The sequence below is a fragment of the Ambystoma mexicanum genome, chromosome 3q (assembly GCF_040938575.1).
Source record: "Ambystoma mexicanum isolate Mex_15411 chromosome 3q, UKY_AmexF1_1, whole genome shotgun sequence".
Taxonomy (NCBI): domain Eukaryota; kingdom Metazoa; phylum Chordata; class Amphibia; order Caudata; family Ambystomatidae; genus Ambystoma; species Ambystoma mexicanum.
In genome coordinates, this window is record NC_090926.1 from 897,053,081 (window position 1) to 897,080,577 (window position 27,497).

Below are 27,497 nucleotides of genomic sequence, written 5' to 3' on the forward strand. Positions count from 1 at the left end.
ATCCAGACTGTGTCCAGTGATAGCAGAGCCCTCTTGCTGCAGAGGCAGCCCGACATCTGCTATAGCAGAGTCCTTGTGCCTCAGATCCAGACTGTGCCCAGATAAAGCAGAGCCCTCTTGCTGCAGAGGCAGCCTGACATCTGCTATAGCAGAGTCATTGCGGCTCTGATCCAGACTGTGCCCAGAGATAGCAGAGCCCTCTTGCTGCAGAGGCAGCCGCGGCTCGGATCCAGACTGTGCCCAGATATAGCAGAGCCCTCTTGCTGCAGAGGCAGCCTGACATCTGCTATAGCAGAGTCATTGTGCCTCGGATCCAGACTGTGTCCAGAGATAGCAGAGCCCTCTTGCTGCAGAGGCACCCCGACATCTGCTATAGCAGAGTCATTGCGGCTCTGATCCAGACTGTGCCCAGATAAAGCAGAGCCCTCTTGCTGCAGAGGCAGCCTGACATCTGCTATAGCAGAGTCATTGTGTCTCTGATCCAAACTGTGCCCAGAAATAGCAGAGCCCTCTTGCTGCAGAGGCAGCAGCAGAGTCATTGTGGTTCGGATCCAGACTGTGCCCAGAGATAGCAGAGCCCTCTTGCTGCAGAGGCAGCCGCGGCTCAGATCCAGACTGTGCCCAGATATAGCAGAGCCCTCTTGCTGCAGAGGCAGCCTGACATCTGCTATAGCAGAGTCATTGCGGCTCTGATCCAGACTGTGCCCAGAGATAGCAGAGCCCTCTTGCTGCAGAGGCAGCCGCGGCTCAGATCCAGACTGTGCCCAGATATAGCAGAGCCCTCTTGCTGCAGAGGCAGCCTGACATCTGCTATAGCAGAGTCATTGTGCCTCGGATCCAGACTGTGTCCAGAGATAGCAGAGCCCTCTTGCTGCAGAGGCAGCCCGACATCTGCTATAGCAGAGTCATTGCGGCTCTGATCCAGACTGTGCCCAGATAAAGCAGAGCCCTCTTGCTGCAGAGGCAGCAGCAGAGTCATTGTGGTTCGGATCCAGACAGTGCCCAGAGATAGCAGAGCCCTCTTGCTGCAGAGGCAGCCGCGGCTCAGATCCAGACTGTGCCCAGATATAGCAGAGCCCTCTTGCTGCAGAGGCAGCCTGACATCTGCTATAGCAGAGTCATTGTGCCTCGGATCCAGACTGTGTCCAGAGATAGCAGAGCCCTCTTGCTGCAGAGGCACCCCGACATCTGCTATAGCAGAGTCATTGCGGCTCTGATCCAGACTGTGCCCAGATAAAGCAGAGCCCTCTTGCTGCAGAGGCAGCCTGACATCTGCTATAGCAGAGTCATTGTGTCTCTGATCCAAACTGTGCCCAGAAATAGCAGAGCCCTCTTGCTGCAGAGGCAGCAGCAGAGTCATTGTGGTTCGGATCCAGACTGTGCCCAGAGATAGCAGAGCCCTCTTGCTGCAGAGGCAGCCGCGGCTCAGATCCAGACTGTGCCCAGATATAGCAGAGCCCTCTTGCTGCAGAGGCAGCCTGACATCTGCTATAGCAGAGTCATTGCGGCTCTGATCCAGACTGTGCCCAGAGATAGCAGAGCCCTCTTGCTGCAGAGGCAGCCGCGGCTCAGATCCAGACTGTGCCCAGATATAGCAGAGCCCTCTTGCTGCAGAGGCAGCCTGACATCTGCTATAGCAGAGTCATTGTGCCTCGGATCCAGACTGTGTCCAGAGATAGCAGAGCCCTCTTGCTGCAGAGGCAGCCCGACATCTGCTATAGCAGAGTCATTGCGGCTCTGATCCAGACTGTGCCCAGATAAAGCAGAGCCCTCTTGCTGCAGAGGCAGCAGCAGAGTCATTGTGGTTCGGATCCAGACAGTGCCCAGAGATAGCAGAGCCCTCTTGCTGCAGAGGCAGCAGCAGAGTCATTGTGGTTCGGATCCAGACAGTGCCCAGAGATAGCAGAGCCCTCTTGCTGCAGCCCTGACTTGACTGCAGAGTTGGTAGGCAGCACATCATCCTTCAGATCAAGGTTGTCTGCAGTGATGGGGTGGCCGTTCTGCCGCACACCCAGATGTCTCCAAAGGGTTTTGTATCTTGCAAGCTTCATTCCATCAAGTCTGGACCCACAAGGCAAAACATAATTCAAGCAAAAATGAGCAATCTGTTCTCTGTGAAATAAAACCCCAGTAAAAGCTGGCAACTCTTGAGGGAGCAGAGTCATATATTGACGAGCTCAGTGGGCCAGCAGCAATGAAGGTGAGGCTGAAGATCACACCACAGAGGACAGAAGTGGGCAGGTGGAAGGTTTAGAGTGCAGGGCCATATATCTAATAAGTATCATCAACCCTTTGTGCAGGGCCATATATCTAATAAGTATCATCAACCCTGTTTTGCCTAAACCTTTTTTTTAATTCTTCTTCTTCCTTCTTTATCCCCTTTTCATCCCTCCATTTTATCCTTCCTCTCATAGCTCTTCTTGGCCGCCCACCTTTCACTCCCTTTAGCCCTCTCGCCACTCTACAGTTTGGGGTGGAAATATTTGGAAATGTTGCATATTTGTATGAAGAGGGACATTTCCTTCCATTCTTCATGTTTCTTCATAAATACCTGCATTAACGGTAAACGGACCAATGGTCCAGGAGCAACCGAGTGCAAAGTGCTGGGACTAGACTATCAATGTGCTGGTAGAGGGTTGGAAAGCGTTTAAGCTCATACCTGCATGATTAAAAAAGGGGATTGGTCAGAAGTTGGTGAGGATCACCAAATTACAAGATCTCACGTGCGTCACTGACACCTACAATGTATGCACTTTGCACAGCAATATTTTGCCAAAATACGCTTCACCACAAACATTCTTTACTAATTTGAAAGAGTGCTGGTGTGTGGTCTAATTTTAAATGTTCTCTGTTTCATCTCGTTGAAAGGAACAGGGACCCTCGAGACAAGAGACCCCCCTCAGTGCAGCTCTGACCTGAATCCATCAGTGCACAGCTGCCCGCTACTGTTTTGATCTTTTGCCCCCACCTAAATCCTTTAAAGGTCTTTCGATTTGATATAGCGTATGTTACTTTGCGTGCATATGTAGCATACGAAGTATGGGACCTTTGAAATAATGTTCTTATATTTGGTGCTGTTTGTTTGAGATGCTTAATTATGATATTATGAAGTACTGATTGGAGTATTTCTAATGTCTGTGTGTGATGGCCTTTGCTGATCTACTGAGATTCAATTTTAGGAAATGATTGTACTCTGATCAAGTGTGGTCTTGATGCTTCAATATTAAGAAACCTCGAAACGAGTGGCTGCAAAATGCCAGGTGCCCTTGGACACTTAGCGCAGCCTGCCTCTAGCACTTCCCCAGACCTGGCTGCACGGCTCAGAAACCTGGACTTCTCAGAGGAGGCTGAGGTTCTCTGAGGTGACACCAGGCCCCAGATCTAGATTTTGGTATGGATGTAAGATCCGGTACGTTCAGTGAGGTTGACATCCTGGTTTAGCACTTCACACATGATTTCATTGTTTGCGCAAGTGCGGCTTGGCCTCAGGGGAGCAGATCTTAGATATTCTCGGCCACTTCCGAAAGACACCAGGAATCTGCTACAGGGAATGGGTTGGCAATAGAGATAATATTGTTCCTTGTAAAGCAGTTTAGAAGGATGGGCGTCCAGAATACCGTATTTTGATTCAATGCTGAGCTGTGTCATATCTGGTATCAAGTGGTAAAGAGGGGGCAGTGTGGGGAGTGGATACTGGATGAAGCACAAGCAGAGATGACTACACTTCCTCGGTCTGCAGCAGACTGGCTCTGTTTTCTTGCATGCCTTATAAGAGTTCCACTGCTCGCTTAAGCTCGAGGGGCGGCTTATGCTGATCCAATGGATTTGGAGGATGAGTGCACAGCTAGTTTTTCTGGAGGGCCGGATGGACCACATAGGTCTCGTACGGTGGGCCGAACTATTGGAATCAGTGTGATGATATGGGCATTTGATCTACGATCACGGTTGGTTTCCAAATCCACCCTATCGTTGCAAATTTGTTTGAAAAACATGGTTTTTAAAGTTCACCTTTTAGTCATTACTTTTTTACTATAGCACATGTAACATTGGGCCTCATTACGACCCTGGCGGTAAGGGGTTTACGCCAGCGTTAGCTGCGCCGACCCCTTACCGCCAACTACGAGTTCCCAAAGCGCCATGGTCACTTTTCCGCCCGCTTTTTGCGGGCGTAAAAATCCATGGCGCTATGGGACCTTGGTGTTAATTACGCCACCGTAATGTACGGTGGCGTAATTAACGCCTTCCCCACTCCCATTGAGCCCTATGGGGCCGAAATGGGAATGGGGAAGGGTAAATGGGTCAATGGGGACTTACCGCTCCGCCAACCTCGGAATGGGGCGGTAAGTCCGCCATCCGCCATGGCGTAAACGGACTTTACGCCATGGCCAAAAAGTCCGTCGATGGCGGAAAAAATCCGCCAGGGTCATAATGAGGGCCATTGTCTTTTAACGCATTGCCACTTTGATTTATTTGTATCATGGGACTGACACCATGTTTATAAATTGCGAAACACCCGACGTACTAGACCTAGGTACTAACTGACATGATGCCAGGCAACACGTCATCATTAATCTCATGCGACTTGGTGGGGTGTAGATAATGTCCTGAAAGGGCTGCTTTCGGCCCACGGGCCGCATGTTGTGCACCACTGATTTGGAGGGACAATTGCAAAGAAGGGCCTTAAAGAGAACTAAAAAGTCACACCTACAGAGGGGCCATGCCAGTAGCTGTACCAAAATGTTCCAGGACTGGATGAATAACTGGTGCAAGTCTAGCCCTAGGATTTTTAGGGGAAGGCACTCGTCATAAGGATATAGACAAGTTGACAGGTCGGCAGAGTGTATCACTGTTCAATTTAATGTAGTAGGTCTGCGGTGCACCAGTCTGACCCTCTAATCCACATGACAACCACCTCATATGTACATGAGTTCCCATCTGAGTCCATTGGTCCATTGGATGAACATGTATCTGATTGATATTCAAGATGGATATCCTGAAAACTAGATGTGGCTGAGTTGTGAACCCCTGGCATATGTCGACAGTCCCCCAGAGATCTATTGACCTAATATGCCACCAGTATCGAGGGGAATGGGGCTGAGAGGAGGCACACAGTTAGACTAAGTCCTTCAATCAGGAGATGGCGCTTACAGCCAGTGCCAGAGGTCAACAAACTCCTGATTCGTGTAAACTGGCTTCTTGCTTTTACCATGGCCAGCCATTGATCTACCAAATTGGTAGGGCACTGCACTTCTCCATAGATCCATCTATGTCCCGGTCAACTGGCAGAGATTTCTCTCTTTGTCAGCGATGCTTATTTGGGATGTTTTTTCTATTTTAGCCACTCTCCCTATAGCACATGGCTAGTAAAATAATGCATCAGTGTCAATAATAGTTTTGTTGACACCAATTAAATTCAATACAACGGATGGATACATTTTTCTATGTGTCTGGGTAGGTCAAACTAAAGCAAGATGCCTGTATGGCAGGCTACAAGGATAATTCGGACAGGGAAAATACCCTTTAATAGAACCTTATTTAATTGGCTTTTCTCGACACCTTTGCATGGGGCCAAAGTCTTTGACATTTCATATTTCCAAAACAGGGCTTTGTCGAGAGGCACATAGTTAATTTGATGTTGATCTGGTATTGAAGTGAACTGATGCAAGGCGCTGTGGGAATCCTTTTGCTGTGAAACTGACAAACTTAATTAGTCCCTGGAATGTTGCCAGGCACTGGCTGGCTGGTTATTCACTCTTCAGCTCTGAGATGCAGTACATGTGTGTTTGAGATTTCAGAGCTGGCCCAACTCATCGTTTGTCCTGAAAAGCCATGAAAGGCGAATGTTCTTTTTAATCGCATGTGTGGCTCTGCAGTAACCTATTTCTATGATTGCTAGACGGCTTCATGTTAGTGGGGACACCTGTGTGGCTCTATGATAATCCATTTCTAAAGTTACCAGAGATATACAGTGGTACAGTGGTAATATTGGCAGAAAAGAAACACAAGAAAAACATGGTTGGGAGAGCAATTTGCTTTTCTCCCACTAGCTGGCCCTTTGCCCATATATTCTAGGACTGCAGTTTGTTTATATAATTATACCAGTCCCTGGATATGTGTGGAAAGATGTTGATGGAGACGAAAATACATTGTTATTTCCACCTGTAACCTATGTCTAAAGTTACGAGACGACTCCATGTCACCAGGGATACCAGGTTCCAGTTCTGGGCTTTGTTTTTACTTTAGGGTTACTTGAGTCCAATGCAATCAACTAAACTGAAGCAAGACTGCAATTCCCAGAATACAATTAATACTGAAATGAAAACCCAGGATTGGCATAGAGTGCCCCTGGTAATATAGAACCATGTGACCACCAAACAGCTGTAAACAGCTCCTGGTATAGAGAAATGAGGAGAGACTGCCACTTCACCAGGGGAATACAAAGAAACAGTCAGAGTAAGCTCCTAACAGAGCACAGCCTAGAGGTAGTTTCAACAGCAAAAAACACAGCGATAGACAGTTACAGACAGCTGCTGGCATAAAGTACAGCACAGAGACAGCCACCCCAGCAAGAACATGGAGAGAAACAGTAAGGAAGATCTCGTAGCAGGGAGAACAGTCTGGAGGCAGTCTCTACAGCAAGGACACAGAGACAGACAGTTGTAGAGAGCTCCTGTTAAAGCGTACAGTGACTGCAGCATGAACAGACGGAGAGGCTATGCAAGGTCCTGCCACAGAACACAGCCCAGAGACAGCCAATGGCAGGGACTGAGGGAGAGAGAGCCAACGTTATCTTCTATCACACAGCACATCCACAGAGAGTGTTTATGGCACACAATAGAGGATAGAGACAGAGGCCTCTACTTAAGCCGATCTCCACTACTAATGTGGCACCGGGAGAGACCAACATAGAAAGCACTCTAACTAGAGTGGAGCCCAGAGACAACCCCCAGCTACAAGGTCGGAGGAAAAAGCAAACAGAGAGGTCTTCTTTCCGCTTCCCCCTCCAATCTCTTCCTCGATTCCGGGTTCAATTCAGCAGGTTGCTCTGTTTCTACTCTTGGGCGACGTGTATTCTCTTCTGGAACATTCTGTGCAAAGGATGAGAGGAGAGGGGGAACGTATGCAAAAATCATAGACCAGTTAATTCCCTCTTCAATGGTGCCTTTGCAACTGGGTGGGGAATGGGATGGAGGACAAGCTAAAAGAAATACTTTGAGTGCGCAAATTATTGCCTGGGCAGATATTGTTATATACATATCACAGTTTTAGGAGGAATATCCAACCCCCGGGGTGGTAAGTATACCAAGTTAAAGTAACTGGGTGCTAACCTTTCACAAACTCAAACGTACTACAATGCTGAAATAGTAAGTGTAAGTCTTACACTACTCATTGTTGGCCATCTCTGTCAACCAAACGATATGCTTCATATCATATGTGTCTATGGCAGTATTTGTTCTTGGTCCCAATGCTAAGGTGAGATTAACTCTCTGTGTACCACACTAAAAGACTCCTCAACCATCAAAATGAAAGAACTAGCTTACGATAAAACAGTTACAATTAAAGTTTGTGTCCTCTTGATATGAAAAACATCGCCTTAAACGGGCGTTGTGCGCCGGTTGACCACACTAATGTTAATCCCCTCCTTGAGTTCCTTCTGAAAGCAGTTATGAACTTGAAGAAAGCTAGCTTCTTGGTCAGGATTATAACTGGCTGCAGTCGTCACCTTCAGCGGTTCCCTGGAGAGAGTGTACATAGAGATCTCGCTCATGGGTATTGAGCTGCCAATCTTCACACCCACAGGGGACACCTCCCGCGATGGGGATGGCTCGGTTGAGCGGGAGCTGGATCGCGATCTTCTCCTCCTGTATCTGTAACTGGGCATCCGGGCGTAGGGCGACGAGGACGACGTCTTGATGAACTCCCTTCGAGACTTACAACGAAGCTCCTTATTCTTTTCAATGTAAATGTTCACAGCCAGCACGCCAATGGTCTCCGCCACAATGAACGACAAGGCCCCAAAGTAGAATGACCAGCCATAGTTGTATTGGTTTTTCTTGTCCTCGTCCTTTTTGTCACTTGGATCACCAGCGTTGCTTGATATGTAGACGATAATTCCTATGATATTACTGAGTCCTAGAAAAATAAGAAAAGTTGTATATTCATTAGTACATATGTTTAGGAAAATGTGAAGCAACTTCTTAATAACCAAGAACTCATAGCTGAGGAAGATCTAACCAACTTTACTTGGAAAGCCATGCTTCAAACTGGATTACGCTTTTTGGGTATGAGTTCTCTTTTCAAAAACAATAAATAAATAAATGAATACATTAATCTTCACTTAATTAGTACGTTTTTCTCAGAAACCCACATCTCTAATTTGCATTGGATGTTCCTCCACCCCTCACTTTACAGGCTGATCGTTTCCCTTTATTGCACCGAGTCCTATGTTTCTCCATCTTTGTTTGTGTATGGCTATACATGCTAAAGCAATAATCACCTGCTCGGTAGGATTCACTAAACAGTAATGCCCAAGTTATGGGTTATTATTGCTATTAGCTACTGAAGGAAGGCCTCGGGGTGCTAATAGCAACAAAACAAAAAAGCCTGACCGTGCTGCTTCATTTGCCATGGCTGGGGGAAGAGGTATTGTAGTGTGTGGTTGTCATGGAAATGGAAGGCCGTGCTCTGATTTCCAGGGCTGAATGAGGAAGCTGGAGCAGTGCGGGCCTGGTGGCTAAGGGGGGGGCCACTGACTTATGGTGAGTTTTGGGGGCCCTAAACCAGCGTGAGTTGGGAGCAATGGGCAGCCGCTGACAGGAGAGAAGGTCATATAAACACACTGCTAAAAGTGTTGCAGAACTTGTAATCTACCCCAAGGGAATGGTTTGTTCTTGTTTTGCTGGTTTCCTTTTTCCAGGAAGCCAGCATCTGGACCTCAAGGAGGGGAGTTTCTTTAATGTTATTCCAAGCCTGTCAGTTATATCAGTTAGTTGATTTAGTTTGCAAAGGTAGCGGGCGCCCCTCTCTCGACAGAACAAGGCCTGATAACCTGTTCAGTGGTTGTTAACCACTTGAGAGTTCGCAGCCACTGCTTTTACTCACTGTGCCTTTCACAGATGGGAAATATCCATTTGCATATCAGTCTTTGTCCTGCCCAGGGGCAGTCCAGCACCGAAATGCAATGGCAATTCCAACCTGAACGAGAGTACCACCAGCAACCCCATACACGTGTTTCACCCTTGTTGGGGATCATCAGTGAGGTGAAGCTGATGCCTCTCTAAGCACAGTGAGAGGGAGACCACGTCTGGTTGCCCCCAGGAGACCTAGGGTTACCAATCCCAGGTTCCTTGAAATTTAGTTTGCAAAGGTAGCGGGCGCCCCTCTCTCGACAGAACAAGGCCTGATAACCTGGTAAATCAGTTAGTTGATTGTCTGACCCTTGGCCATTCCGGATCCTTTACTGTGTGTCCCTGGCTATCATAGTTGTGGCTATTGGAGGCCACAGGACAAATGTGTGAGAGGTGGGCAAGGGGCAGTTTGAAGCCTGCTTTCTGGGAGACCAGATGAGCTTGTTTTTGAGTGATTATTACCAGGGCCAGTGCAAGGACTTTTGCTGCCTTAGACAAAAGGTTATTTTTCTGCTCCCATCCCCAAATACTCCATCCATCATGTGATCTTCCCAAAATGTGATTTGCTGCAACATATGCATGCATAACTTTAATCTAATCTTCAATATTTGCTCACACCTCCCAAGCCAATATCCATCACCTCCTTTCTGCTAATGACTTTGCTCACTACCTTTCTTCTAAAATCGCTAAACTTTGTGACACTCTCACAGCCTCTGCTCTCTCCCTCGCCAACCTCCTTTTGGTTCACCACCTCTCTCCCATACCTCTTCTATGCTCAACTCGTTCTCCTCTATGTCTCCTATTGAATTACCATCCGTCCTTTGTAGTCTCAAGCCATCTTGCACTACAAACTATCCCTTCGCTCCCCAAATGGTCAAAGACTTAGTCTCAAACACTGCCACTTACTTCCCTGTGCTCTTTAATCTCTCTATCTCGCTCTCTGTACTGGACTCTTCCCTGCCTCCTTCAAATCTATAACTGTCGTACCCCTATTGAAGACACACTCGGCTGACCCAAACATCACACCAAACTATCGCTCAGTTTCTCTCCTTCCCCATTTTTCAGAAAATCCTTGAGTGGCTGGTATTTAATTAGATCAGTAAGTACCTTGAGGATAATGACCTTTGAGATCCACTTCAATCTGGCTTCCGTAGGGAACACTCCAGCAAGACTGCATTCATGCATGTCTCCAACCTTCTCCCTGATGCTCACCACTCCAAACTCTCTTCTATACTCATATTCTGGACCTTTTCTGGATTTTCTGACACTGTTGGCCACTCCTTTCTCCTCCTCACTCTCCAGGATCACAAATCTGCTCTTGCCTGGATCGCCTCCTAACTGGAAGGTCGATCCTTTAAAATCTCTTGGAACTCACACATCTCTGATCCCACCCCTCTGCCTGTTGGTGTCCCCCAAGGAACAGTTGTTGAACCCCCTGCTCTTCACCCTATATACCTCTTGCCTTGGAAGGCTTACCTTATCTTTTGGCTGCCACTATCACCTTTTTGCTGATGATGCTCAAATATTTTTCTCCTTTCCCTCCATCAGCCCAGCCATCTCGGAAGAGATTACGAAAATTACGAACTGCCTCACCTCAATTCATCACTGAATGGTTCTTCGCTACCTCATGCTGCACTCTTCAAAAAGGGAAGTCATCTTTCTCTCAGCTTCAAATTCCATCCCATCCTACAGTCTCGGGAGGATAGCTCAGGGGCAACATGCTCGCCTTGGAAGCAAGATGACACGGAGCAACGCAGGTTCAATCCCCGGGTCCGTGCTCAGATACCTCTGGGTATTAAGCACGTTACAAATAACCTATCCTATCATCATATCATATCCCTACCGGCCTGAACTTCTTGCTCCTTTACTGAATGCTAACAATCTTGGGGTTCTCTTTGATCATGACCTACGGCTGAAACAATACATCGCTACCACTCAACCTTTCTACCTGCACTCTCTACAAATCAGATCCTCCCCCACTTCTACCCACCAACAACATGCTGGTAGGTTCTCCATGCACAGCCACTTTCTTTTCAATTTCTTTATGCTAGTCTACAAAGCTTTCAATGGTCTTGCTCCTCAGCAGGTGTCTGATTGTAGTGTATTCACCATCTTGTTCCCTCTGATCCTCCTCTGCTGGCAACCTCACCGTCCAACACCCTCCCTGTGCCTCCTCTCGCTTCCTCTCTTCCTCCCTACTCTCTCCGCTCCATTGGAACCCACTGAACAATCAAAGCCTGCCCAACTACGGATCTATTTAAAGATTGGCTTAAGATTAGCTTACTTGCTGAAGAGGGAGCTCACCCTGTCCTCGCCCCCATTCTCCCTACTTGATCCCACCAGTGCCTCCAGTGACGCTTAATAATGTAATTTTGTATATCTGATTAGTACTTTTTAGTCTGAAGCACTTGCCCCCTTAGGTTAATGTTACCTTTGTAAGTCTTATATACATTTTGTTTCTGTTTGTCTTGTTTTGTCCATGGAGTATGTCCTAATATTTTTACACCATCACAACCTGGCTCACTACTTCTTCTCATCTTTACGCTACTGCACAGGCACCGTTCGTGGGAATGCCAATGCCATCTGTAAACGTGTTATTGTAAGTCATTTATGTTAGAAACTGACATCCCTGTTCTTCAAATAAATGCAAATACAAATGCCCTGCTACTTGTTACGAACTGGTAAAAGGAAATCACTCTCTTGACCAACCATAATCTCTCACACTCGGTCAGGGTTTAGTTTAGTTTAGTTTATTATTTATATAGCGCACTGCTAGACCCTGGGGCATCCAGGCGCTTGATATGATTACAAAGTAGTGAAAAAGGGGATAGAAATGACCATACCGGAGAGCATTACAAATCCCTGCTCTGGGGCACAATACACCGCTCTCCAGACAACTTTGGTACTATAAGATAACTATGTGGGGGATGGGCACAGCATACATAACATACCTGGAACCATTAGGAAATACCAACCATCAGATAACACTCTTCTAACCACTTCACCCCACCACACGCATAGAAACAGTGGCATATACACAAACACATGCAGACCTGCCAGGACTTTAAGTGGGCCGGGGCCTGCCGGGGCTGGGCCCCGGCAGGCTCCGAAATTTCGTTTTGAGGCGGGGCCCTGCCGTGGCCCACTAATCTCCCCTGGCAGCCCTGGCCACTACACGAAAAGGCATTGTTTTCTACAGCCTGAAGCTCTCGCTCGTGAGCGAGAGCTTCAGGCTTCAGAAAAAAATGCCTTTTAGACATAATGGTGGCGCCGCACCTGCGAGGCATCCCTTTAATCAAGTGATGCACGTGGGCCGGCACCACCATTATGGAGAAAACGTGAGGCCGCTGAAAGCAGAGACTTTGCTTTCTAAATACTGAAGCTCCCGCGGATTCGCGGGAGTTTGTCTTTAGGAAAAAGGCCTCAGCTTCCAGTGGCCTCACCTTTTCAGCCTTCATGGTGACGCTGCCCCTCCCCAGCTGGCGAGGGGCAGCACCACCATTAAGGCTGAAGAGACGAGGCGCTGTCCCCTGCCAGGCAAGCCTATACAAAATAAATGCAGAGATCAGCACCCTCTCCTCCATAGGGGAGAGGGTGCTAATCTCTACAAAAGGCTGCCTGGCAGGGGTCCAGTAGCCCATTCAGCCAGGGCTCGTCAAGGGGGCGTGGCCTAACGGGCCATGAAGACCCCCGTTGTTAGGTCACGCCCGCTCGATGAGCCCCGGCTCGATTTGTAGTGCCACTTAAGGCACTGATGTCACCTGCACAGAAAGTAAGCCTAACAGCTGTGTGCAGTTCATCAAGCCAGAACAGTGCACGTTTCTTCCAGCTGTGCCTGCCCGCTATTTATGGGCTTGATTTACAAAAGCGTTTTTCAATTGTTCAATCCAATTGGCAAATGCTTTGTAAATCAGGACATTCGGAATATTTGGGTGTTGACGCTACACATCCGTGTGGGACTTTATTTCGAAACCTTTTCCTTATTTGAAGGAAACTCTTTCAAACATTCTTGTCGTTCCCCACATTTCAGTTGGGCAGGGCCAAAGGTCATTAACTTCAGCTTTAACAAATATGACCTCTTCAAAGAATAAAGACAACTCTTCAAAATCTCAGACCAGAGTTCTGTGGCAATGCACATATACTTTATCTCGAACACTGAGCTGTCGAAAATTGCATTTATAAATTGTGCGGTAGATCAATAAAGTCAAACTATATTTATAAAAATGTCAAAGTTCAGTATTTTATTTACATTTATCAAGCAACATAGTTGTGTAGGGCGGAAGGCTACAGCCCCCACAGTTCGTAGTTTGTGATGGGATGGTGCCCCGTGCTCTTTTACCCTGCCCCCTCACTCTACCCATTCACTGTCAATAAACAGCACTGATATTAGGCTTTCTGTGCTTCCATCACAGGTGAATGCATTTAAATCAATTATGTGTTTACGAATGCATGACATTCGGAAAGCGGCCGCACATGACATGTGTCTAAATATAGAACTGTATTTCCCGTTTGACTGACAATGCTGCATCACATTTCTGAGCTGTTTCCATTATTTCAGCTCAGTTGTACATTTAGGATATGGAAAATGATCACTTCTGAGGGCATATTTATTTTGGTTTGCGTACTGTGAGAGCACCCTGCCATGAGAGAGCTGCTTAGTCCAGTTGGAGGTGACCGGTGCTCAGCTGCAGGGAGGTTGCACTCACGAGTGCACTCAGGAGGAGGACACCTCCATACTGTCTTGCAGAGATACTGGTGAGGTTGGGCTGTTGGACAGCTATGCAGAGCATAGGCACAACATGAACCAGATACCAGAGCTTGGCCCTCTTGCAGGCCCAGCATGCCCCTCTATAGCCACCGGGGGTCCGGTGAACGAGAAGGCAGAGCAGAGAGAAGGGGCTAAGGAAGAAGGAAAGGAGTGTGGGAAGACTGCAGACGAAGCTAGAGGGGAAAGAAAACGAGAGATGGGGGAGTGCATGCAATGGGAGAAAAGAGAGAGCAGGAGTGGAGACAAATTGGGAGAGAGGGAATGGGTAAAACAGAGCTTGGGAGGCGAAAGAGAAGGTGGAAGAGTACAGGAGAGGAGGGAGAAGAAGGAACAGAGTGGGGGAAAGAAGAAGAGAAAAGGTACAGGGAGCAGTGAGGGAGATGTGTAGTAGGAAAAGACGAGAAGAGGCAAGAGACGAGTAATGGGAATCTATGGGAGAAATTAGAGCCAAAAAAGACAACACCTGTGGAGAAAGAAAAACAAGAAAAAGTGAGAAGGTGGGAAATGAAAACGGCAGGAGAGATAAGCATTGAAGAGGGTGTGAGGACAGCAGGAAGTGACTTGAGATATAAGGAGGGGAGGTGGGAATTTGATGGATAGAAAGAGAGAAATGAGGAAAGAATCGTTTTAAATGTTATGATATGTTATACAATATTTCAACTGCGTCCATAAACCCTATTGTGGTCTTATGGCGCATTAACCTTGTACTAGACCTTTCCCCATGCATAGAGGGAATAAGGTTGGGGAGGGAATAGAAAGGAGGGATTAACCAACTGAGACACTCATTCAGTAAGGGTAAAAACGCTTGAGTGGGGATGAAATGTGGCTGTGGTAGTGTGGATTCATGTTTATTGATGGTGTGACTTCTCTGTCAGCGTGAATTTGTTTTTCAAGGAATTCACATCTCAGCATGAAGCGAAGGTTCTATTGTGATGCCATGATCTAGCTCAGATGAGGCGTGGCATTAGTTGCAGTTGGTGTGTGGTTGCGTGATGGACTTGCGAGGGGCTCAAGGGTACCCTTGTGTTCTGGAGCGTTTCAGCAGATGTGTTTGTATGAAACACTCTCTGTATCAAAGAAGAGAACTGGTTTTGCCAAGCCATCCAACAGATGTGTCAGCGACAAGAGTTTGGTTTGTATAGAGGAATGCGTGGGGATAACGAGGTAAGTGCTAAACGAAGGGATATCAAACCATGACGAGCTTGAGTCCAAGATTATTAAGTACTATACACCATTAGGCAGGTATATTTCGCAGCAAGTTATAAGATAGTAGATCTATAAAAGGAAGCATTCCAATGTCCTGGTAAGGTGGGATTGCCTTAAGGATTTGGGTTAGGAACAATCCGTTAAAGTCCCCACTCAAAATAAAGGCAATACTCTTGACTGGGTATCTTACTCTAAGCTGTTCTTATCCAGTCAAGAAATTAGACCATGCCCATGGTCAGATCACAGTTTTATTCAGTTTAAAATTAGTTGCGCAAAAGGGCCTATAACTAAGGAGCTCTCTACAATTATGATTCCCGTTAGAAATTACAGGAATCTTACACCCGACACAATGTGCCCCTGGCTCCTAGTCTTGGAGAAGGAGACAACGGATATGAAGGTAGTAGATTATTTTGTTGAAAGATGTGATCGTATCATGCTGGATGCCATTAACTGTTTGGCACCCCTTAAAAACAAAAATAACACTATTGGCAGGCAGGCCAATCTGTGGTTATCCCCTGAGCTTCACACGCTTGAAAGGGCCAAGATTAAAAGTCTCTACTTATGGAAGGCCTCTCTTATGGAAACAGGAGAATTATAAACAGGTGGTAAAAGATTATGAGAAGGCTATTATACTGGCTAAAAAGTCCTCACTTGATAATAGAATCAACTTAGTACAATCCCATCCCAGAAAACTATTTAAGCTTCTGAAAGAATTGGAACCTCCGGTTCAAAATGCCAAAGAAAGTATCACCAGAGATACTGAGTGGTGTTCCTCTATTCAGGATGCTATGGAGGGCAAACTCAACATGATTAAATTCAATATTGATCAGGCAAACAAATCTATAACTAACACCTAATTAGAAATTATCCTCTAGTCCGATACAAAAAGTCTGGGACCAGAATGAACTATTTCACTTTAAACCAATATCTGAAGAGGAATTGGCTCCATTAATTAAAGACCTGAAACCAACCTTTTGCAAGGGGGACGCTTGTTCTGCGTTGGTCATAAACACGTGCTCCCCTTTCCTTATTGGCACACTGTGTAATTTTGTGAACACCTCCTTTAATGAATGTAAGGTTCCTGCATCTATTAAAAAAACATGGATTTCGCCTCTACTGAAAACACCAGGTCTTTGTCCATCTAATCCCCTGAATTACAGGCCCATCTCAAATTCTCACTTTTTGCTGAAAATACTCGAACGAGTAGCTTACACGCAAGTCTTGACACATTTAAAGAACAATATCATTTTTAGTAAATGGCAATCAGGGTTTAGGGAAAACCATGGTAGAGAGACTGCTCTTCCGGATTTGAAGTCAAAACTTCTTTGGATTATGGATAATGGACAGACGGGAATTGTATTTCCCGTTTGACTGACAATGCTACATCACATTTCTGAGCTGTTTCCATTATTTCAGCTCAGTTGTACATTTAGGATATGGAAAATGTATCACTTCTGAGGGCATATTTATTTATTTTGGTTTGCGTCCATTATTTCAGCTCAGTTGTACATTTAGGATATGGAAAATGTATCACATGTATGGACAAAACAGCCCACCTGATGCTGCTTGATCTCTCAGGTAGATCATACCACATTGCTTGATCGACTAGGGAAGGTGGTAGGGTTCTCTGATGCATCAACATGCTGGGTCCAATCATTCCTGTCAAACCGCTGGTGTAGACTCAGCAGCACCTCGGCGGAGGCAACCCCTACTTTTCTCACACAGGGGGTACCACTAGGGGCATGCTCGTCTCCCACCTTCTATAATATTTTTATTGTTCCAATTCTTGACCTTCTTGAAGAAAAGAAAATTAATTTGACCAATTACACTGATGACACGCAATGTGTCATCAATCTTTCAGGTAATCACGCAGAGGATCGAAAAGTAATTCATCAGGTTTAAGGAGCGATCCAACGCTGGATGTGTGAAAATGTTCTAGCACTGAACAGCGGCAAAACCAAACTTATGGTCGTTTGCACTTTAGCCAAAACCGGAAAATGGGTCTGGAATATGCTCAATTCCTTCCGTATTGATGGCTGTACCATAGACACCAAGAACAAAGTTAAAATATAAGTTGTATACTTTGACCGCAATCTTAATATGAAGGTTCGGGTGGGGAGTATGGTATCATCAGTCTCATATTATATCAAACCTCTGTCGCAAGCCCGCCCTTTCATATCAAGAGAAAATTGCGAAATATTTGTCAGAGCCTTAATCAGCTAAAGGCTAGATTATTGTGGTAGCCTGCTTATCGGTTTGTCTAAAACCGAGATAGGGCAGCTCCAGGTAATTCAAAACAATGCAGTCAGGATTGTTATGGACATTAGAAAAAGGAAACGTGTCAGATGCTAGAAGGAGCCTGCACTGGCTTCCAACAGAGGCCAGAATTCTCTTTCGCCTTTTAGTGATAAGGCAGAAATACATGATAGGTACTTCACCTTTGTATCTGAGTGAAGAGTTAGAGATGAAAGTTAATATATACAACCTCAGATCTAACGATACCAATCAATTGAAAATTCCAGCATACAGACTGTCTCAGGTGAAGAAAGGAGCCTTCTTTGTAGCAGCCCCCATGGTATGTAATACTATCCCACCAGACATGAGGGAGGACAAATGTGCAGCTGTATTTAGAAAGAGACTCAAGACCTACCTGTTCAGATAAGGAGGCTGGGAATATCCTCCTCAGCCCCTGATCTCTGGTTATCTGCTTGCTCCTCTATATTGTCTATGTAATACGTCCTTAAGCCTCGGGGTCAGTGGCACAATATGAATGATAAATGAAATGAAATGAAATGAAAGTTTAGATAGTTCATTGGACTTTTAAGCAGTAAAGGACATTACAGGGAAAACTCTAGTTTTAGAACCTACCCTTTGGGATCAGGTCCAGTACAATACTGTGCTGCTGGTTAGTACCAAGTGTGGCCTCAGGAGATTCTGGCCACTGTAGTGAATGCAGGTAGCCAGGAACCAACTCTCCCGCCGATTACACAGTTTAAACCCACAGTGGGGGGAGGGGAGAAAACCAGCAGTGTGGCTCTCCAGAGTGGGCCATTTGTCACCCCAGTGCTGCCCCTCGTGAATCCCTTTGGAATTGGGAGCATCCAAATATTTTCTCACACTATGTAGAGGTTCGAGGAGCACACTCTGGTTCCCAGCTTAAGTCCAGGTGGTGGTCGACTCCAAGCACGCTTTCATGCCTGTTGCAATCTTCAGGGAGTCAGTCTATACAGGTGTTGCTGGTAAGTACCAAGTTTGGCCTCAGTGGATTCTGGTCACTGTAGTGAATGCAGGTAGCCAGGAACCAACTCTCTGGGTTGACACATGTCCCACATTGGAGAGCCACCCTATTGGTTTTCTCTCCCTTCCCCAGTGGGATTTACATTGAGTAATGGGAGGAGGAGATGGCTCTTGGCTGCCTGTATGGACTGCAGCTACCTGAATTCCCTGAGGCTACAACTTTTTACTAAACAGGAACACCTGAACAGACTGTCTCCCTGATGAGTGTAAGAGTCACGAAAGTGCTTGGAGGAGAACCTCATCTGGACTGTGGGAGGCTGATTTAGCTGGGAGCCATAGTGCGCCCCTCACCCCCTCTGTTTGTTGATTATATATATATATATACACACACACACACACACACACACACATAGATAAATAACTAGATGCAGACTTAGGAGCAGAAGATTGGACACGTTTAGTGTACAATTGAGTTCCGTGCTTAGGACATTGCAAATAGAAGCACATGATAAAGTAACATATGTAACATGAATTTATGAATATAATATAAAGTAGATATGTCCGGGTAGGCTATGAACGGCCTAGTTGCTAAAATGGTCTATGCTGCAGACAACCTTAGATATGTCAAGAATCATGTGGCTAATTAGCGTGAGCACAAAGTTGAGTTTACCTGATTATTCTACATTGTGCCGCCATAGGGTGTTGTTCCATGAAAATGCTCTGTACTGTTGCAATGCCCCTACACTGCGCTAGTAGTCGAGTCCTATCCCATTCAGAAAAGTAGTATTCCAAAATAACTTAACCATGTGATGCATATGTCCCTATGAAGTTCATTGTTTCCATTTAAAGCACTTGTTGGAACCAGCTGGTCAAACCAATCCGACATTCTGTCTTCCTGACCTGTCCACTTATTCCGAGGGTAATATGTAGCTACTGAAGGAAGCTTTTGACCCAACTACTTCAAAGGCACCGACCCTGCCATCATGGTCTCTACCATAATACAATGCCCTTCACACTCATTTTCTATCATCTGCCATCAAAACACGTACATTCATTTAGAGCACTCAATCCCTGTTGAAGCCTCTCAACATCATAAACCCATCCAAATCAGTGTTCCACCAGAGCACCTCCAAAAGCCTCCTCCTACAGGTCGCATCCATTCAAGAATGCCTTAATTCATTATGTTTGGTAGCAACCTGGACAATCTGTCCCCTCATTGGTTGTGCCCTGCCTCCATGACTGGAGTAAAGAAGAGAATAGAGGAAGCAAACCACGCTTCAGGGGCTAATAGAAAAGAGAGGTGGGCCCTATAGGGGTGATATGTTTCACAAGCCAGAAATAAGCACCTTCAGACATCTTTGGTCCAAACTGCTCAACTTCCACCAAACACAGGATAGAAATGGGAAAAGCCTTGCAAGCACTCATTGACCCAGATCCTACAAAAGCTCATTAATGGCTGGCCTGGGGAAACCCTTGCTCGGAGTCTATTTCCTGATGACCCAAATGGGGTTACTGTGTCTAAATCTTGAAGTCATTCCTTGTGCCTTGCGCCTAATACTGAGGGCCATCTCTGAAGCACTGTGTCTAGTCCTGGACTGCACATTTACAGTGAGGTATATCATACTGGAGAAATCCTCTTCAATATTAAGTCTAGTCCTAGAGGTCACATATGCAATATTGTATCTGTTTCTGGAGGCTTTGACAGGGGGTACTTAGGCCACCGGTATGGAGGCCATTTCTGCACTACTTTGTCAAGTTCTGGATGCCAAATCTGCAGTATTTTGTCCAGTCGAATCCGAACCTGTAAGGGCAACCAATGCAACATCTTCAAAATTAGTGAAATACGATCTCACTTTCTTTTCCCCATAACGAATCTAGCTGCTGAGTGAAAACACTGTTTTTAATGGAGGAAGAGTTGTTTTACATACTCCCATCAGGAGCACATTCCCCTTTCAATATGGGCAAGTACTAATCCTTGCTCAACGGATCGAAAGGTCCCCATTGGGAGAATGCCCTTTATTGTCTTCAAAAAGTGTAAATAAAAGAAATCTGTCTTTACACTCTCCTGAACATAAATCCTTACAAGTAAGGATCTAAATTAAAACCTAAAGATTTGGCTGCCTTTGACAGTTTAGGTTGAAAAGGATTCAACTGCACTGCACATAGGCCCTCCTGAATGGGGAAGCATTCATCTCTGGTGATATTAAAACAAACTCTGTCTTCAGTAGGTTTGATTTTCAAAAAGCAAGACATCTCGGACAGCAGACATTCCATCAGGCAGTGAACATCCACAACTGAGTTAGCCAGCATTCAGGTGGACTAAAAGCCCACACCTTCCATCAGATCTCCCAGCGGCTCCATGTACATGTTAAAAATCAATAGTGCAAAAAGAGACTACAACTCTGTCATGTGCTATTAGTTGTATGGGGCTATGTGATGTGATGTCACAGACAGATGCATTAAATGAGTGGCCTGCCACCTTGTATACTGGCCCTGCTGACACCCTTGTAGACAGCAGACTATTCCTGCCGATGGTTTTTTGTTACCAAGGGTGTTTTTCGCCTCTCTTTGTTGAAGACCACAGACCACTCCCCAATTCATGTAGGTGTCTGCAGGTACTACACGAGCTGTATGTTGATCTTGCTTGCAATCTACATGTATCTTTCAAAATATTGCCAGCATTGGTGCATGTTTGTGTGAGTGCTCCGTGCAATTTGAGGAGGCATTGAGCAATGAAGGTTGAATGGGTAAACAGGAGGGATTGAGCATGGTGCGAGATGATGTGTACTGCTGGTTAGGGATGAGGAGTGAGATGTGGGTCCATGTCAGATGAGCTGTGAAGCGAAGTCCCAGTGGTTCGATGCTTGATTCGATGCAGTGGTTTGAAGGCGTCTGCCTGGGGTGCTTGTGCACAAGGCAGACAGGTGACAGGGCTCTGCTGAGGTGATGCAGCTTAGAGCCAATTCAATGATGTAAGCACAGTGGCACCAACTGATCCTTCTGGTTCAAATGTGGCAAAACAGAGCTCAAATGCAACTTGATCAGTTTGATGTGGTGAAAACAGGTATCCTGTCTGTTCTGGACCCCAGGATGCTGTGAAACCCACGGCAGGGGCTCTTGGATCTCAGACAGGTTGACTCATTTCAGGTTCTGCACTTTCAGCCTAGGGAGGTTTGGTGCAGAGTGACAGGCCCTGGTCTTCAGCAAGAATCATCACCAATGTGCGCTCGGAGTGGGCAGGGAGCAGAGGCTTTGGAAAGTCTTGAAGTCCAAAAGTGAATTTCAGAAGGGGTGGGTGACCACCTTTTTTATAAGTAAGTCCATAAGAGATTGCTTTAAGGGGTCCTATCCCTGTACATAAGGCAAGTGACCTTTGCCTTCTTGCATCGTACTCAAAGTGCTTTGTGCTAGAGGAAGTGAAGGAGATAGTGAGGAAAGGGAGGTACAGAGAAAAACAAGATGGTGGCACTTATGCTAAGCTCTCCCTGACTCCACTAACTTCACCCCCTTTTCGGACCTACATCACCAAAGGCCCTTCGATATGCAACACTCTGGAGTGAGGCTAGTCCTTTTGTTTAGCGTGTGCCTTTTAATTCCATGTATCCCAGGACACTCCTGCTGAAGGACTGTCTTGGTGTAGAGAGGTGTTAACTGACCTTACATAGGATCAAAGGAGAGGCACAGTCTTTCATTATTGCTCTGCTAGGCGGGAAGTACATGCTGTCTGACCGAAATACACAAATCCTTCCACAGCTGGGCTCGGCTCACAGTGTTGACACATGTAGGATAGAAATCAGACAGGGCTTCTTAAAGTTATGTGCGTTACTAGACACTGCACCCTAAACTCAGGTATGGCTTTATGTTTAGAGATTAAATTCCTGCCTGACAGTAATTACCCATAACTATATGGTTTTGGAGCAGAGGTGCAGACTTTAAATGCAGCCTCTGTGCTGAAGTGAGTTAGCTGTCACAACAGTTGCCAAAAGGACAGCTGTGAAATCTGAAGATCCTCTGTACCACTAAGGAGCAGGCACTGCAGATCAGAAGACTGATGCAGTAGGGTACAAGTGTCACTATGCTTTTGGCATTGAGCTTGTTAAATGGGTATCTGATTTTGCAGGCCATCCTTTTTAAGATGGAATTATCTGAATAATTGTATTAATTAATATAAATGAAAAAAGCCAGGGCCCCTACACCCTTGCCAGATGGCAATTACTTGCAGAGACAGCACCCCAGGTTGAGCCCCTGCCTCCCATCCATGGCAATGTGGGGCTAGTCAGGGGATCCTTCCAACGTAGCCCTCGGCCCCAGAGTCACGCAGCAGCTGACAGCTCTCAGCGTCCTTTGTTGCTCCACCTTCCCCAGCCGGTGCCAGACAGTGGACGTTGTGACAATACGTATGTGAGACATATAATAACCAAAGGTGAGTGTGTGGTATACACCACTGAAGTGTAGGGCAGGTTTGATATGTGATGAATATTGCCCAGTGCCTAAAACACCAGCATAGGTGTTCAGTAGATGACACACTGCAGTTCTAGTTGTCTTGATTTTTCCACAGCAGTAAGAGACAGATTCCTCAAACCTTGCAGCTTTAACATCAGTATTAAATTTGATGCAGGATTTTTGGAAGATGCTTATTGTTTGACTTGGATTGCTTACATTTATGGTGAGCTTTTCATCTGCAGTCATATGGTCAGATTGATAGAACTAGTACAACGTTGAATCTATTTGAGATGGTGTACATATGAGCATAACGACAATTGAATATAAAACTATATATAACGACATTTTTATTAAAACATTTGCACATTTTCTTGGTGGTGTTTCATCATTTTTTTATGTGCATGCCCATTTTCTCAATGTCTTTCAGTGATAATGCCTTTACATTGTGTACCATTGGCAAGACCCTTGAGGTTGCAATCACAATTTCATTTGGAAAAGTCTTTAGCGATTTGTCTTTGGTTAACCTTGCAAGAGTAAATAGACCCAAGATTCTGGAAAGTGTGAAGTCAAGGATATCAGTGTCCATGACTTATCAGATCTGGTTATAATATGTTTCTGTTTTTAAGAGATATGTTCCTGAGAGTTAGTCAGTGGATCATTCAGGCAGACATAATGCAATAGGTTTAGTTCCATATTTTAATTCATGATACCCTTTTAGACTCAAGAAGGCTGGAGTTGGATAACAGGAGGAGTGTTTTACATCTGGGGTTATCGCTAGGGTGCTTGGTATCAGAGGTGGTAATGAGTGAGCAACTGTTTCACCTGGGGTCATTAGCCATATCAAGCTTTTGGTAATGATCAATGAAGACATTTAAAAAATGGTAATTGCATGCAGGGGACTAGCAAAGTTAGCAATTAAATGCTATTTGGTCCATACACTTTTCAACATTCAAGAGGAGGATTGGAGATGGAAAGAGTAAAAGCAAGGCAAACTCACCTTTACTTTTTTATTTTTCCCCTAGGTCTCGTGAAAAAGTAAATACTGCCTGCACATATGGTTTGCAGGAAGTATTTACTACTGGATGCAGATGGAATATGCCTGGTTCCATAGGAATCTATTAATTTCATGCATGCATGACAATGTCATTTAGGCATGAAATTAAAAGCACTCATGGTATGGAGGAGGAATTCATGATGGAGATCTCATCTCCACTCTATGCCCCTTCTCACGATTGGTCATTGCAGGAAAATGGGACGGAGAGGTAAATCAAGGCGAAAAGCATTGTGCCTTTTATAGGCCTGATTTACCATTCTACCAAATTTAAAATCAGACTGGTTATGTGGAAGCACCAGAGTATGACCAGAGAGAGTGTCAGGTGTGTTTGAGAGTGTGCATGTATGTAATTTATATAGCACACGCATGGCTAGCAGAGTACAGATTGCTGTACAAAAAAGGACACATTCGACAGAGAGCGACCGGAAGAGCCTGGAGGGCTATGGATGAGAGTGAGAAGATGTGTGCACAGAGAGAGGCAAGGAGTGATCAGATGTACCTTGAAGAACATGGTATTTAGTTCCTTCCTGATGTGCTGGAGAGCGGGAGCCAATCTGTTGTCTTTATATTGTTCCAGAGAAGGGGTGCATAGAATGGGATGGATTGTTTTCTGTTTCTTTCCTTCTTGCATCTCGTTGACTGAAGTCTCATGATGTTGTGACTTCTGGTGCTGTAGATGGTCCAGAGATGGTAATTAATTCTCCGGGAATGATTGGCTTTTCTCTGTCGTTACCTTGCATGTTATTGTTGCCGTTTTGAAGGTGCTTGCAGGGGTTACCAGTGCAGCTCTCTGAGGGTTTCGGTGTTGTGGTCATACTTCTTCACTCATGTGATGAGATGGGCTACGCCATATGGAGAGCTCTCAGAGAGGCACCAAAGATGCTCCAGAATCCAGTAAGAAAAGAGCCTGGATGCGGATCTGACACATGGGTAAGGGATAAAGGGCTGGATTTTCCAAAGTGGAGAGGGATTGTACCAGGGTGTCTGGGTTTCCTTCATGATGTACATCTTGCTGGATGGTGATGCACGCCACGCTCCAATCCCTGGCAGAGATGTGTGTCTGTGGTTGGTACCAGATTGATTTTCCTACAGCTGGTACTCTTCTGCCAGATTGGCTAAAGAAGGGTGAGGTAGAGGGTTGTCCAGAACATGGTCAGTTGATGAATTCAAAACGTTTCACCCATCACATGTTTTGGCTATTGTATGTGGAAAGATGTCAATCCATCTATGAGTAGCAAGGTGCAATGAGCATCATCAACGTTGTATCAGAGAGGAGCATGTGAACACGTGTGTAGACATGGCGAAGAGTGCGATCAGAATACCTATAGGGAAAGTGGGACTTGCCACAGAGCATGGAATGGAGGAACCAGCTATTAAAGAAATTCTGTGAAGACAGAATTAAAGTTGTTTGATATGTTCATTGTGGGTATTTGCAGTGAAGACCATGCGCAGTACTCTGCATAGACCCATTTCTTATGCTGTTGTTATGACATGACCACTGTCTCAGCCCTGTATGAAGAGAAGGACTTAGTCCAGTGCTTTGCAGCATTAAATTACTCTTCTGCTGAACTGGCGCTTCATGTTCCTGGCACATACCTGGAATTTTCCCGGATGCTTCTGTGAACTCCTGAATGCTTTACTGCTGAAACGTGGAGTTCTCAAGTCACTTACAAAAGATACACTTTCTAGTTACGGCCAGCCCATGCGCTTATGTAACAAATGCCTGCCAATCAGAGAGACCTCAAGACATGAAACTATGATAGTCTCAAGGCCAATTCCACCTGTATCTACTATTACGCCCCCTGAGCATACTACACCATTGTTGCATTGCTTTCATTACTATTAGTTTCTGTTAGCGAGCTATTGATAATACTGTGCAACAAATGCCCTAGGAGCATATGAGCCCCAACACTATGCTGGCACATGGCTGCATTTGGATTGTAACCAGAGAGACATGTCAGCCTCTGCATCTATGGACCCCAGAGAGGTCAATATAAGCAGCTAGCCCATGGCCTGCTCCTTTAGGCTGTATACTCATTGAGACCTCCACAGGTCAAGATTACATATCAGGCATGCTGTACATATTTTAAATAAATCATGCATCAAGATCCTTGTGGCCCCACTCCCTCTGCCATACCCAGTATCCATCCTGCCACAGCAGCTCTTAAGTGCACACTTATCGGAACCCTGGTGCCTCCCGTCCCCACATCACCAAGATTCTATTGCCAATTATATCCATTATCACTCACCCATCAGGCAATACATGCTAGTACCTCATCATCTAGAGTCTGCAGCTTGCACTGTCCTCATCCGGACCTTTCTCATGCGGTTTGCACAGCCCACCTCAACCATCTTTCTTAGTGCCTGCTCCCACATATAAACTTTACAGTGCCCCCTAAGCAGGCGAGGAGTCATGCTAAGAGGCATAGACATGGTAGGGCCTGTGCGGGCAAGGCCACCCAAAATCTGTAAATGCCCACCCAGCAGTGCTGTGTGGGCATTTACAGATGTTAATGTCACTGTGGTGGGCCCAACTACATTAGCTTCTGGCCCCACTTGTTAGACAATCCTGGCTACGCCTCTGGTCATACTCAGGTTCAGGGCCTCACCCTGGACCTACACAGACACCCAGCTGTTAACCCTCTACTGGCTGAACAGGTACACCATAGGTGAGCTTCTCACCTTAATCCAGACACACCTAGAGAGCAGAATATACATCCACACAGATGTGCCCCCGCTGCTGAAGCTAGAGTCCGTCCTGCAAATTCCTGTGGACAGGCACCTTCCGGCACTCTGTCTCCATGCTGCATGGCATTGCACACCCCACATTCTCCATCATGTTTGGGCAGGTGCTGGATGCCCTCCTGTGCCATGTATCCCGTTACATCTCCCTGCCTACCACCCCAGCACAGGTGCATGCCATGAAGACACCTTCAATGCTGTGGCGCACATGCCCAATATCATTGGTGCAATAGACTGCATCTACGTGGCCTTGGTGGCCCTCCAGGCACATAAAGAGGTGTACAGAAACATGAAGCACTTCCACTCCCTCAACAACCAGATAACACGTGATCCCAACTTCCAGTTCGCACACTGCTGTGCCCGCTTCCCATGGTCCTGCGCAATAGCACGAGGCATGATACTTGACGATGCCCAGAGGCCAACAGACGTGGATTGTGGGTGAGTTGAAGTGCCAACACACTATTGCAATTTGCTGCACCACAGATTAGCAATGAGAAAGGGGGGTGCATACCGCAGAGATATGCATGTCATGCACATGGGGGACCTGCCCTCCCACCGCACACGTGACAGCCTACAACCCACAGGACTAGGACATAATGATGATAACAATGTATAAGTGAACGCATTTTCACAAACAATCTACCAACAAGCATATGACACCAAGTACCACAATGCAGTAGTGTACATCCCTGTGTATTGATCCACAAAGTGCAACACTGCATCAATTAAACATAACACTGGCAGTAGTCAAGCCATGTATAGGGGGATGTGACACCATCATGTCACAGATGCAGCATACATTAACATGCAGAGGAACACATGCATGAGAACAATGCACAGGCCCAAAACATGCACCACGGCACTGTGTCATTACGATTTATTAACATTTATAAAGCGGGCAGTAGCCCAAAGGCATCAT

The 27,497-nt window shown here is 45.9% G+C and overlaps 1 protein-coding gene across 1 annotated transcript in view; it reads right to left on the minus strand.

Annotated features, from left to right (window-relative positions):
* Window positions 1-4,268: 4,268 nt before the first annotated feature.
* CACNG4 (calcium voltage-gated channel auxiliary subunit gamma 4) overlaps window positions 4,269-27,497 on the minus strand; it is a 760,913-nt gene continuing 737,684 nt past the window's right edge. Inside the window, exon 4 of the mRNA XM_069655045.1 lies at window positions 4,269-8,133. Coding sequence (XP_069511146.1) covers window positions 7,595-8,133 — 539 coding nt within the window. The 3' untranslated portion in view covers window positions 4,269-7,594. The remainder of the gene's footprint in view (window positions 8,134-27,497) is intronic.